Source organism: Perkinsus marinus (assembly GCF_000006405.1).
Source record: "Perkinsus marinus ATCC 50983 genomic scaffold scf_1104296934586, whole genome shotgun sequence".
NCBI lineage: Eukaryota > Perkinsozoa > Perkinsida > Perkinsidae > Perkinsus > Perkinsus marinus.
Genome location: NW_003214716.1, coordinates 204,117 through 216,584, shown reverse-complemented (window position 1 = coordinate 216,584; position 12,468 = coordinate 204,117). Strand labels below are relative to the sequence as shown.

Genomic DNA, 12,468 nt, shown 5'->3' with positions numbered 1-12,468 from the left:
AAGCTGTTCATCGGGAGGTTCCCGGTTCGAACCTCGCTCAGCTCTCGCCCACAATCCCTCACAGAGGGGTCCGCAAGGCTGGTTGCTACATATGGCTGTTGACGGGATGATGATCATGATCATCCCACGAGGCCCCAACGTGGAAGTGCCAGTAATAAGACGGATCCCGCGAGTGAGGTGACTCCATAGAGTGAAATGTGGGTGGACAGCTGGCAGTGGCATGAAGAGGACTTTTAATGGATTTTACTGCGGGGTGGGGTGTTTTCCGCGTTTTTCCCCGTATAAAACGCGAAAAACGCGTATTTTCTGGCGAATTACGCGTTATTTCGCGAAAAATGAAGCTGAAGTCTAATACGTGTTTTTCACTGGCCTTTTCACCCTAGTCGGTGCATATCGCGATTTACTCCATGTGAATTTCGCGAAAACGCGTTTTTTCACGCGAAATTCACATCGGGAAGTGAAATTCATTTTACATGCCTTTTTTCACGTCTCCAAATCGCGTTTTTCTCGATAAAAAATTTCGCGAAATTCACAATCTCCCTTGTGAAATAAATGGTGTAAAACGCCGATTACTCGGAGTTTTTCGCGTTTATCGCGAAATGCCGGAAGCGTTTTACGTGAAATGTGATGATTTGTTTGGTGTAATTCGCGAAGTGTTTTCAATTCACTTCACATCGCGAATATCACGTTTTTCACGTGGAGTATTACTCCACTTCGCGTAAAACGGGTGAAACTCCATTGTACATATCGATTTTATAATTATACGGTAATTAATCAAACTATATGTGTAGTTTTACTCGTAATAGGAAAAACACTAGTAAAAAATAAATTTCATATTTCACGTACTCGCGAAAAACGCATGTGAGTAGTGAATAACGCGTAAAACACGTGGTATGTGTTTAACGCGATACGAGCTGATATTTGCCCGCTATAATTCGCAAAGAGTTTCAATCCACTTCACTATTTGCATAAAGATAGCTTTTCATCGACGTAAAAAACATATGTTATTTACATATATTTTAATATTAACCCACTTCATGAAAAATGATATGAAAAACACTAGTGCGCAGAGTATTTCGCCTCATCACGTGAAACTCTAATAATCTTACTCTTGGAAAATGAGATATCTTTCCCACTGTTCCTTATTGGTTAGGACGAGCCGCTGTAACAACTGCCCAGGTACTTTCCTGTCCTCAGGCTCAACCGCAAAGAGAACATCCATCGCTACTCGTAGTTGTGTTTCTATGAAATCGTGTCTATGCCGATTCGATAAAGTTATGGTATTACCGAAATGGCCGATCGCCTTTATTCGTAGTCCTTCTTCGGGAGGAGCTACTAAGTCGGCGACGACGGGTAACAGCGCCTGAATTCACCATCAACAGCATTGGAGATATCGTTTTGGTAGAAAACTGCGAAATTAAAGTAGTAAGTTTTTATAGATGGGCAGCGTAACGTTTTTTTACGGTTTACGTTACGGTGTGCGTAACGTAAGCAGTTTACGGTTACGGAAAGGCCTTACGACTTTACGGTTGATGCTGAACTGCTTTTTCAGAATTGTGGCGGAAAGATTCGCTGTAATGCACTCCACGATAGCTCAAATAGTTGTTAAACTCATTTCTTGTGGCTCGGATTCAACCGAACCGCTGAGAGAGTAACATTTGGTTTCGCATTTACCACGCGTCTCCTTTGAAAATTTCGCTTGTCATACTCCCAGGCTGGCCCGGAACTGCCAAGCCGGCTTCGTCTACTGATGGGCATTCACATGAAATAGATTCAGGCGACTTGAATGATCAATCCTCGTTTCGTCCTCTGCATCTCCGTAAGACCCGTTACGGTGCCGTAATTTTACGATACGGGGCTTGAATCGTAACCGTAAAAGTGAGCCGTAACGGTCCGTAACGTAATTCTGCCCATCTATATAAGTTTTATATGTGGGGTAATGGTAGTATTTATAAGAAAAGTACCACACGCACATAAATGGAGTTTCCTGACCAGTCCTCTGTGAAAAATATATTTCACGACTACTACAATATCGCGTTTTTCATATGGAGTATTATTACGGAAAACGGGTTGTGAAGGTCCATTAATACTACATCAAATCCATAATGTTTGACGATGTCCCTAACGGCCGCTCGACGTTGACTAACATACTCTAGATCAACCAACGCTGATGCCCTATAAAGTAAGCTCTTCTCGAAACTGAGCCTCCTCAATAGCTTACCTTTCCGCATCTAATAATAAAGGGTCTTCTCCATCAACTGTCGAAAGGGCAGCTATGGCGTCTTGCCAGCTGAAAACAGATACGCCCACTTACACGATCCACGGTTACCTTACTCGCCGTGCTTAACAAATTGCGGTACTAAGTAAGGTCCCATATGAGCCCATCCTCTCCACCCTAGTAGTTGATGTGGTTTCCAATCCATTACCCATGGTATGAACAAGGCTACCCATATAATAGCACCTAATGGGACCTCACTATTATGATGATAAATGATATATTATTTTATACTGTACTATATAAAAGGATATTATAATATATAAGTAAGCGGCCGTCGTTATCGTCGTTGCCTTTATTATTATTACTTGGTAAGGCTATAATGAGGATATTCTCGGCGAAGGTCTGATATACTATTTTATACTGTACTATATATAAGGATATTATAATATATAAGTAAGCGGCTGTCGTCATCGTCGTTGCCTTTATTATTATTACTTGGTAAGGCTATAATGAGGATATTCTCGGCGAAGGTGTGATATACTATTTTATACTGTACTATATATAAGGATATTATAATATATAAGTAAGCGGCTGTCGTCATCGTCGTTGAATTTATTATTATTACTTGGTAAGGCTATAATGAGGATATTCTCGGCGAAGGTGTGATATACTATTTTATACTGTACTATATATAAGGATATTATAATATATAAGTAAGCGGCTGTCGTCATCGTCGTTGAATTTATTATTATTACTTGGTAAGGCTATAATGAGGATATTCTCGGCGAAGGTGTGATATACTATTTTATACTGTACTATATATAAGGATATTATAATATATAAGTAAGCGGCTGTCGTCATCGTCGTTGAATTTATTATTATTACTTGGTAAGGCTATAATGAGGATATTCTCGGCGAAGGTGTGATATACTATTTTATACTGTACTATATATAAGGATATTATAATATATAAGTAAGCGGCCGTCGTTATCGTCGTTGCCTTTATTATTATTACTTGGTAAGGCTATAATGAGGATATTCTCGGCGAAGGTCTGATATACTATTTTATACTGTACTATATATAAGGATATTATAATATATAAGTAAGCGGCCGTCGTTATCGTCGTTGCCTTTATTATTATTACTTGGTAAGGCTATAATGAGGATATTCTCGGCGAAGGTGTGATATACTATTTTATACTGTACTATATATAAGGATATTATAATATATAAGTAAGCGGCTGTCGTCATCGTCGTTGCCTTTATTATTATTACTTGGTAAGGCTATAATGAGGATATTCTCGGCGAAGGTGTGATATACTATTTTATACTGTACTATATATAAGGATATTATAATATATAAGTAAGCGGCCGTCGTTATCGTCGTTGCCTTTATTATTATTACTTGGTAAGGCTATAATGAGGATATTCTCGGCGAAGGTCTGATATACTATTTTATACTGTACTATATATAAGGATATTATAATATATAAGTAAGCGGCTGTCGTCATCGTCGTTGCCTTTATTATTATTACTTGGTAAGGCTATAATGAGGATATTCTCGGCGAAGGTGTGATATACTATTTTATACTGTACTATATATAAGGATATTATAATATATAAGTAAGCGGCCGTCGTTATCGTCGTCGTCTTTATTATTATTACTTGGTAAGGCTATAATGAGGATATTCTCGGCGAAGGTCCTTTTGCCGAACCAACCGTATACGGATGGTTTATACTTCATGATGGCTTGGCTCATCACACCGGCTATACCTGAAGGGGAAAAGAGAGGAGTGGGGCAGATATGCCATTCATGGGGCGGGTATGCCAATTTGAGATGCGACTATCTTTTGTGTGTGGGGCAGATATGCCATAGATGGGGCGGGTATGCCAATTTGAGATGCGACTATCTTTTGTGTGTGGGGCAGATATGCCATGCTCAGAAATGCCTTTTTTGCACAGAATTGTGAATTGTGACCGTCTTCCAGAGCGGCTATGCCACCATGAGATATGCGAATTTGTTTCTGTGGGGCGGGTATGCCACTCTGAGATATGCGAAATTTCTCCTGTGGGGCGGGTATGCTACCATGAGATATGCGAAATTTCTTCTGTGGGGCGGGTATGCCACTCTGAGATATGCGAAATTTCTTCTGCGGGGCGGGTATGCCATTCTAAGATACACCTATTTCCCTGTGCGGGGCGGCTATGCCACCCTAAATCGTGCTTATTCCCAAGTGTGTGGGGCAGCTATGCCAAAGGTTCTCCCTCATCCTACGTTGACTAGAGGTATCCAATATCTTAGCCTTGTGCATCTTCGTTGCATGCACCCCCGAGGGGCGATACCGAACAGGTACGCGGAGGTTCCACGTTCGAAGGGGATGGGTGAAGAGCTCGGGATTCATAATAGTACAACTAAAGATGATTAGACCTTAATACATGATGATAACCTGCTGGTATACTCAGTGTGAAAAACGTGATAGTTGATATTATTAACTTAATAATACAACTACAGGAGGGGATTATCACAGACCGTACTACATGATGATGAGTCATCATTGATGACCTGTTGAAATACTCGTCAAAATGGAAATACGGAGGTTCAACAACTACGTTGGACAACCCTGCTATCAACGCGATGATACCGCACCTCGGATATCACAGGTCAAACATGATGTTACTATGCATAGTATTAATACTATAGAGTCCTTCCATCGTCATGTGTTCCGTATATGGCGCGCTCGGGGTGTGATTTTCTCCCGGATTCGGATATTTCTACACGACCATAATCGTTTGGTTCAAAAGTGGATGACACAGACAATGATAGTGAATAATTGGTGAAGGACCTAACAACGACTGTTATTCTATCGTATACTAGACGACCCGATGCGTCCTAATTGATAGGGAGTATGAGGTGACACGCTCTCCAGCGTCACCCACTGTTGCACGCATGCACACGTGACGCAGAATTAAGGGAGGGTGCAGGTTGGAATTACCCCCGAGGGCATTCTATAGTAATATCTCAGGACACATTCATAGGGTTATAACGCAAGTTTATATCCCTACTATCGGTCTCAACTCTCCTTGTTACGGCCCGGTTATATTCGGCGTGTTCAGTAGACCTTGTCTGAGTTCCAAGACTACTTCCAGGATCAAGTTTTACACGTGATACCAAATTCTGGGAATACTTTTTAATACGTCGATGAAATTAACATGGAAATGCCGTAGTCCGCGGAGGAGTTTCGTTCAACTGTATTATATCTTCAATTCAAAGACAAATTTATATTGGTGTTCTCGAGCTGTGAGAGTTGTCTTTTTTGGTGGAATATTTCGGGTCTTGTCGGCGTGTTTCGGGTTAGGTATTGAATATTAGTTATTGTATATAACAGTGGAGTTTAACCCTAGTGATATGAAAAACACTAGTGAAAAACATATTTCACGACTACTGCATATTACCGCGAATATCGCGTTTTTCACCGCATTTTACATGCAGTGGCGTAATACATTGTGAAAAACGCGATATTTGCAGTATGCAGCAATGGTGAAATATATTTTTTCACTTTTCATTGGTTTTTTTATTTTTTTCACTGGTGTTTTTCATATCAGAATTCCAGACATATAAGAATTCCTGGTTTCCGTACACTTCTACCCGAATTCGCATATGAGTGAGCTTAGCTGAGGAAAACGAACATAAATTCCTCCAACATTGCATCTCATTTTTTAAGACTTGTAAGTTTTTGCTGTGCGTTTTGATGGTGATGCCGGGTGTTGAGTTGAGAATCTTTCTGCACGCATGCGCAAAGATACTTGTAGATTTTCGCAGATATGGTACCGCCCGAATCCGCAAATTCACAGACCACTGTGAAGGACGAGGTCATCGTCATCGAGAAGCGAAAGCAACCTGTGTGGTTGGTCCCGGTCCTCATCGTATCGTTGGTTACCCTGGGCACGACCAATTCTATCACTGGGAAGATCCGTGCTGAGACTCTGGGGGAATACTCTGGTTTGGTCACCAACATCATTGGTCAAGTTGTCTACTGCCTTTCGTATTGGTCGATTTTTGCGGCGGAGTGGTTCAGTGGGAGAGTCAGTCGTGAGGAATTCGAGTGGGTTTGGAAATTCCAAGATGATACTACTGCTACCGGTGTGAAGGGATTATGGCGTCGTTTGCCTGGTTGTAAATACACATTTCTGGCATCTTTTACTGAGGTTCTTGGAGACAACTTGATGTACTTGTCACAAGCGTACATTTCCATCGTCGTGTTCAGCCTGTTGCAACAGGGTATGGTCCCTTTCACTCTACTATGGTCACTCATTTTCCTCGCAGTCCGTTACATTTTGGAGGAGTTATTCGGAGTGGCGATAGTTGTTGGCATGGCCGTAGGGTCCGCAGTGGTTGCGGGTTTCGACGGTGGTTCTACCAGTATTGGCATGTCCATTGTGTGTCTGATGTCTACGATGTTTCAAGCATTGGCGTTTGTTATCAAGGAGAAAATGTTCCGAAACTACACTCAGTATGCTATCCAAAAAGGATATAAGAACACCACTCTGGACGTCTTTGCTTTGAGTAGCTCCAACCACACATTCGGTGTCCTCTGGGTTGTCCCTATAGCGATCGTCGTTGAGATGATACGCACTGGTGAAGACCCTGGGAAACGACTCAGTGATGGTTTCCACGCTCTCGCGACCAACTCGTATGCTCCTGAGGCGTTTACTATTTATATGGTTATTAACGTCTTGTTTAATATCTCCATATACTTGCTGGTGTCGTATGGTTCTAGTTTGCTTACTTTCATATCGTATAAGCTCACCGTGCCGTTGACGGCAATTTTCTCTCTGATAAGTTGGCCCATCATTGGAGCTACTAAGGTGACTTGGTTCGAATGGATGGCATTGGTCCTCATTCTGATGGGAATTATCATATTCCGTCATGGCAATATTAAACGAGAACAACTTGAGGAAGAAAATAGAAGTGATTTTAAATTGAGGAAGACGATTATCTGCTGTTGGCCCCTTTTTGGTCGGGGACGGATGGTCCGCTCGAATGAATGACCCGAAATGGTCAAGCTCGATCTCAGAATATCCGAATGATGTTCACTAATCATTCACCGTAGTCACTCCATCTTACATTGTCAGGAGTCTTTTTCTCTAGTAGAGGCTGTATTGAGTAAAGTCAGTTTTATGTCGGCTGGTGACACCAGGGTCATCCCCAAGTGAATGTGTCACCACATTAAATATCCCACTCCTGGTCGCGTGGGACTGGTAGGGTGATTCGGTACCGACCATAGAGGTATCGATGAGGGAAGACACTCAGAGACACAGGGTCTGAGTGACACTCAGTGAGTGTGCCGACAGTGCGTGTGTGCAGTGCAGACTCTGCACCCTCTTCGGTACTTGCTCCCGGGAGTGGTGGGATTGGAATAAAATACAGAATGTCCTTCAGCCCGTGACTATGCTATGACATAAGGAAAGCGGGGAGGATCCGCTCGCCTCGCGGTTACATCTCTGCAGTGCGAATTGGTAGCGGAGCGACGCGGAAATCCGCATCGGTATTTCACCTAGGTTAACAGATTAACCTATATCACATTTCCGTATTCACGAATTAATAAGGTAGGATTTGAGTCACGCAGATTGAAAGTTCGAAGTCGGAGTGAAATCTATGAATTTGACAAGTCTAATACTCTGAAATGGTGATATCACCGCGAGGCGCAAGCCTGTGCACGCGTGCATGTGTGCATGCGTGAAACGCCTTCCATAGCGTTATGAGGAGTGTCTGAGTATTGGCGATATCTCAGTGATTTGTGATGGAGGTGTGGTAAGCATATCACTACAGTGTGTTTATGATATGGTGTAGTCCTGTACTATGAGTAGCACCACTAAAAGTGCGGTGAGTACGACAAGCTTGAAGAAAGAGTACTCGTGGACAGATCTCTACGGTAACGAGTACCTCTACTACAAGGATCCGATGAGGGAAGCCGTTTCATTCGTCCTCTTACAAGAGTTATGCGAGCGCTTAGCCTTCTATGGCCTCACGCCGAACCTGCAGACCTTCCTCAAGGAGTATTTGGGCTATACCGACTCCACAGCAAACTCCTACATATCGTCATTCAACTCTATCTTGTACGTGACGCCTCTGATCTCAGCTGTGCTCTCGGACACCCTTCTTGGTCTGTACTATACAATAGTCATATTTTCATTCGTGTATATGGCTGGTCTGGCTCTGTTGACGGTCTCCTCTGTGAAATCTATCAGTCAGGCCTGGATGGTCCATCTATCTCTACTCGTTCTGATCGCCTCTGGCGCTGGTGGTATCAAGAGCTGTGTCAACGTCATGGGAGCTCAGCAGTTCCACCCCGAGCACCACAGAGAGCTCATAACGCGATTCTACACCTACTTCTACGCTGCTATCAATCTCGGCTCGATAATCGGTGGAATTGTCACTCCAATTCTGCTGGAGGAGGCTGGCTTCACCGCGAGCTTTGCGTTCCCTCTGGCATTCTTTATACTGGCGACGACGCTTTTCATCGTTGGTAATCTCATGGACCGTTATGTGAAACCAAAACCACAAGGCTCGGCGGTTCTGCAAATCTTGAAGGTTGTGATTTACTCGGTGTTTCGATGCTCACTGGAGAAAAATAAGGTCTCCCGCGGAGGGAAATTTGAGGACAATTTCATTGAGGATGCGAAGGCTGTATTCATGTTATTACCAATGTTTATTTTGATCATACCGTTCTGTATGGCTTACAACAATATGACCACCGCCTTCCTCACCCAGGCTAAGAAAATGAAGCGTGATACGTTCGGTTGGAACATGCCCCCCGCGATGATTCAAAACGTGGATCCTATAGCCGTTGTTATCAGCTCGTTTGTGATCGATTCTCTGCTATTTCCTTTTCTAAGGAAACACAAAGTCATGCCCGAGCCTTTGGTGAGGTTTTCTATAGGCTCGCTCTTCGGCGCTATCGCCCTCGGCTGTGCTCTAGTGGTTGAATATGAGATCAAATCGAAACCCTTATTCACGGTATCAGTGTGGTATCAGGTTCCGCAGTTCTGGATGATCGCTCTTGGTGAAATATTCCTCATGTCAACTTCTTATGAAGTGGCCTTTACGTATTCCCCGGTTTCACTTAAAGCGGTTGCCTCAGCATTCAACTTGTGCTTTTTTGCTATTGCCAGTGCTCTTTCTGCGGTGCTGTTCTCACTGTGTCAGTCGTGGTTGCCGGATTTCGATGCAACAAAACCTACAGATGGTTCGCATAAAGATGCCCATTATGACTACTATTACTATCTACTTATTGGTCTCTGTCTATTGGGCTCGATAGCGGCTCTATTGAGCGTTCCTTATTTCAATAAGGTTAAGAAGATAAGCGCCCAACGACAAACCGCGGTAGATAGACGGTCGAGACCTTCGTCCTCATCGAGTTTCGGGGAGTCTGTTGGTGCCACGGAAGGAGCTCTACGAAGAAGGTCGGTAGCGTCAATGGCTTGACCACATTCTCCAGAGTGTGATTATGAAACACTACTACTACTATTAAGGATTTCACCCGAGTTTTATCGTTTCTTGTGGAGTTCTAGGACTGGTTTTGGCCTGCGGCTGAAAGTCAAGCGCGGGCGCGCGCGTTTTCGCTGGTGACGGTACGCTCGTTTCGCGTGCACTACTGTGACGCGGGAAATAAGGCGTAGTGGCCTACTGTAAGTTTTAGTGAGCATAATACTAATACAGATAGTTATAGTCTATAACGATCTATATTAGTATTATGCTTACTCATATAATAGGACAATGTCACTGCAGGTTTTTATAACGTCTCTTGAGGACATTGTGTGGCTAATCTACGTTGTTTTTGTGAAGGTATACTTTCGATACCAATTTTTCCTCATCAATGCCTCACGAGAAGCCCTTCTCCTGGACGGACAGATCCGGCAATGTATATCGCTACTATAGAAACCCTATGCTAATGGCTTGTGTCTTCATCCTTATGCAGGAGTTCTGTGAGCGTCTAGCTTTTTACGGTGTAACACCGAATTTGCAACTTTTCCTCAAGAGCTATCTGGGATACTCTGATACTACCGCCGACTCCTACGTATCCATATTCAATGCTGTATTGTATATTACTCCTCTTCTTGGTGGTATTCTAGCTGATACTCTCTTCGGTGTCTACAACGTCATTCTGGGATTTTCCATAGTGTATATGATCGGTCTGGCTCTGCTTACACTCTCCTCGATAAGGTCAATCAGCGAAGCCTGGATGATACATCTGTCGTTGTTGGTTCTCATCACACTCGGTGCTGGTGGCATTAAGGCGTGTGTAAACGTGATGGGAGCACAGCAAATGCACCCAGATGAACACCAAGAGATGATAACACGATTTTTTACCTATTTTTATGCCTCAATTAACCTTGGCTCGATCGTAGGCGGTGTCGTGACTCCTATCCTGCTGCAAGAGGTCAGCTACACTGCCAGTTTCCTATTCCCTCTGGCATTTTTTGTGGTTGCTACCATTGTATTTGTCGTTGGTGACTTCATGAATCGTTACGTTAAAGCTAAGCCTCAGGGCTCGGCTGTGTTGAAGGTCGGTGAAGTGGCCGTCTACTCTGCTGCGAAATGTTCCCTTGAGAAGAACAAGAGGAGTAAAGGAGGCAAATTCGGAGACGAGTTCATTGAGGACGCAAAGGTGTTCTTTAGACTCCTCCCGTTGTTTACTCTCACTGTGCCATTCAATATGGTGTATAACAACATGGCAACAACTTTTCTAACTCAGGGATTCAAAATGGATACCAATACGTTCGGTTGGAACATGCCCGCCGCCATCATGCAAAATGTCGATGCTATCGCTGTCGTTGTGATATCAATAGTCGTTGACAAACTGCTGTATCCTGCCCTGAGAAAGCGAGGGCTTATGCCTCCCGTTCTGGTTCGTTATTGCATCGGCTCATTGCTCGCTGCGCTGTCTTTAGTCGCCGCAGTAATTGTAGAATATGTGGTCTCCAGTAATTCCCTGTACACAGTATCTATTTGGTGGCAAATTCCCCAGTTCTCACTTATTGCCGCCGGTGAGATTTTCCTGGTCTCGACAAGCTACGAGGTTGCCTTTACACATGCTCCGCCCGAGCTTAAGAACGTGGCTTCCGCCGTTAATCTTTGCTTTACCGCTATCGCCAACGGTCTTTCCGCCGCCTTGTTCCAAGTAGCATCACCATGGTTGCCAAACTTCGAACCAGGCAGCGCCGTGGCTGCGCCCTCTCATTACGATTACTACTACTATGTGCTTATAGCTCTTTGTCTAGTTGGTGTCGGAGGTGCCCTAGCATGCATCCCATACTATAAAAAGGTGCATGCTGAGGCGATGGCCCGGCAGAATGTGGAAGTCAGTGAGAAAGGCTCCCCTTGAGATTCGTGATTGTATAGTTCGTCATTGATTATCAAGTCCTTTGTCAGGGTTGGTCGCTGTTATTCGTGTCTCGAACTATATCAGTCAACTTCCTTGTCAGTTCTGGAAAGTAGTCTTCAAGTAGAATCGGTAACACCTCTTTTCGATTGTCCATATACCGAGATGAGTTATATATCTCCCTCCAGTGAAGGATCAATTCATCAACATGATAGTCTACTTGGTCATGTCGGTTGACCATCCCGGAGGAGACCTGGGTTCTATTCCCAGTGGGTGAATATTTTGAAATGGACACCGAGTCTTCGGTTTTCTTGAGCGAGTCCACAGTACACCTCATATTTCTTCTTCTCATCATCTGTTGATAGCCATGGCAACGTGCCAGACAGTACATGGCGGAAACTCTTCAACAACTGTGACCATCTCCGTGTAGTAGCAGTGCTATGTAACAGTATAGTACACAGCTAGTCAACAGCTATAATCAGCATGTCACGCGGTTTTCACCAGTCAAACAAAATTTTATGGATGTTTTCCCATTGGAATGGCAACTTGAATCTCTTCATTTAATACTGATGGAATGTTAACCATTCAATTTTGCTTTCTTCTGTCAAACCCTTGCCACTGAACTCCCTTAACACAAATCCAGAAATTATCAGTAACGGACTCTTTTACGGGAACTAGTGTTTTGATTCTCCCGTCTGAAAGTCTTCACGGTGGCGTACAGCTTGAGATTGAAACGTGACAATGCCTGCGAGCGGAAATAAGTGAAAAGAAAAGTGCGCTCACCGCACCTGTGGGATGGCGCTGATCACTTTACCAAATTCGGGCACACCTTCTTTGTAAATTGTCGTCAGTGGAACTGAACAACAT

The 12,468-nt window shown here is 43.6% G+C and overlaps 4 protein-coding genes across 4 annotated transcripts in view; 3 read left to right on the top strand and 1 right to left on the bottom strand.

Annotated features, from left to right (window-relative positions):
• Positions 1-6,020: 6,020 nt before the first annotated feature.
• Pmar_PMAR019348 (conserved hypothetical protein) lies at positions 6,021-7,432 on the top strand (the record flags this gene model as incomplete). Its single annotated transcript, XM_002784824.1, has 2 exons — positions 6,021-7,187; positions 7,368-7,432. Exons 1-2 carry the CDS (start codon positions 6,041-6,043, stop codon positions 7,430-7,432), a joined length of 1,212 nt encoding a protein of 403 aa, XP_002784870.1. The 5' UTR covers positions 6,021-6,040.
• Positions 7,433-8,078: 646 nt separating this feature from the next.
• Pmar_PMAR019347 (Inner membrane transporter, putative) lies at positions 8,079-9,768 on the top strand (the record flags this gene model as incomplete). Its single annotated transcript, XM_002784823.1, has 1 exon — positions 8,079-9,768. One exon carries the CDS (start codon positions 8,079-8,081, stop codon positions 9,702-9,704), a length of 1,626 nt encoding a protein of 541 aa, XP_002784869.1. The 3' UTR covers positions 9,705-9,768.
• Positions 9,769-10,095: 327 nt separating this feature from the next.
• Pmar_PMAR019346 (Tripeptide permease tppB, putative) lies at positions 10,096-11,731 on the top strand (the record flags this gene model as incomplete). The annotated part of the gene is made up of 1 exon (XM_002784822.1): positions 10,096-11,731. The coding sequence occupies one exon, from the start codon at positions 10,096-10,098 to the stop codon at positions 11,602-11,604; it is 1,509 nt and encodes a 502-aa protein (XP_002784868.1). The 3' UTR covers positions 11,605-11,731.
• Positions 11,732-12,250: 519 nt separating this feature from the next.
• Pmar_PMAR019345 (hypothetical protein) overlaps positions 12,251-12,468 on the bottom strand; it is a gene marked incomplete at both ends in the record, with an annotated part of 2,476 nt that continues 2,258 nt past the window's right edge. Inside the window, one exon of the mRNA XM_002784821.1 lies at positions 12,251-12,346. Coding sequence (XP_002784867.1) covers positions 12,251-12,346 — 96 coding nt within the window. The remainder of the gene's footprint in view (positions 12,347-12,468) is intronic.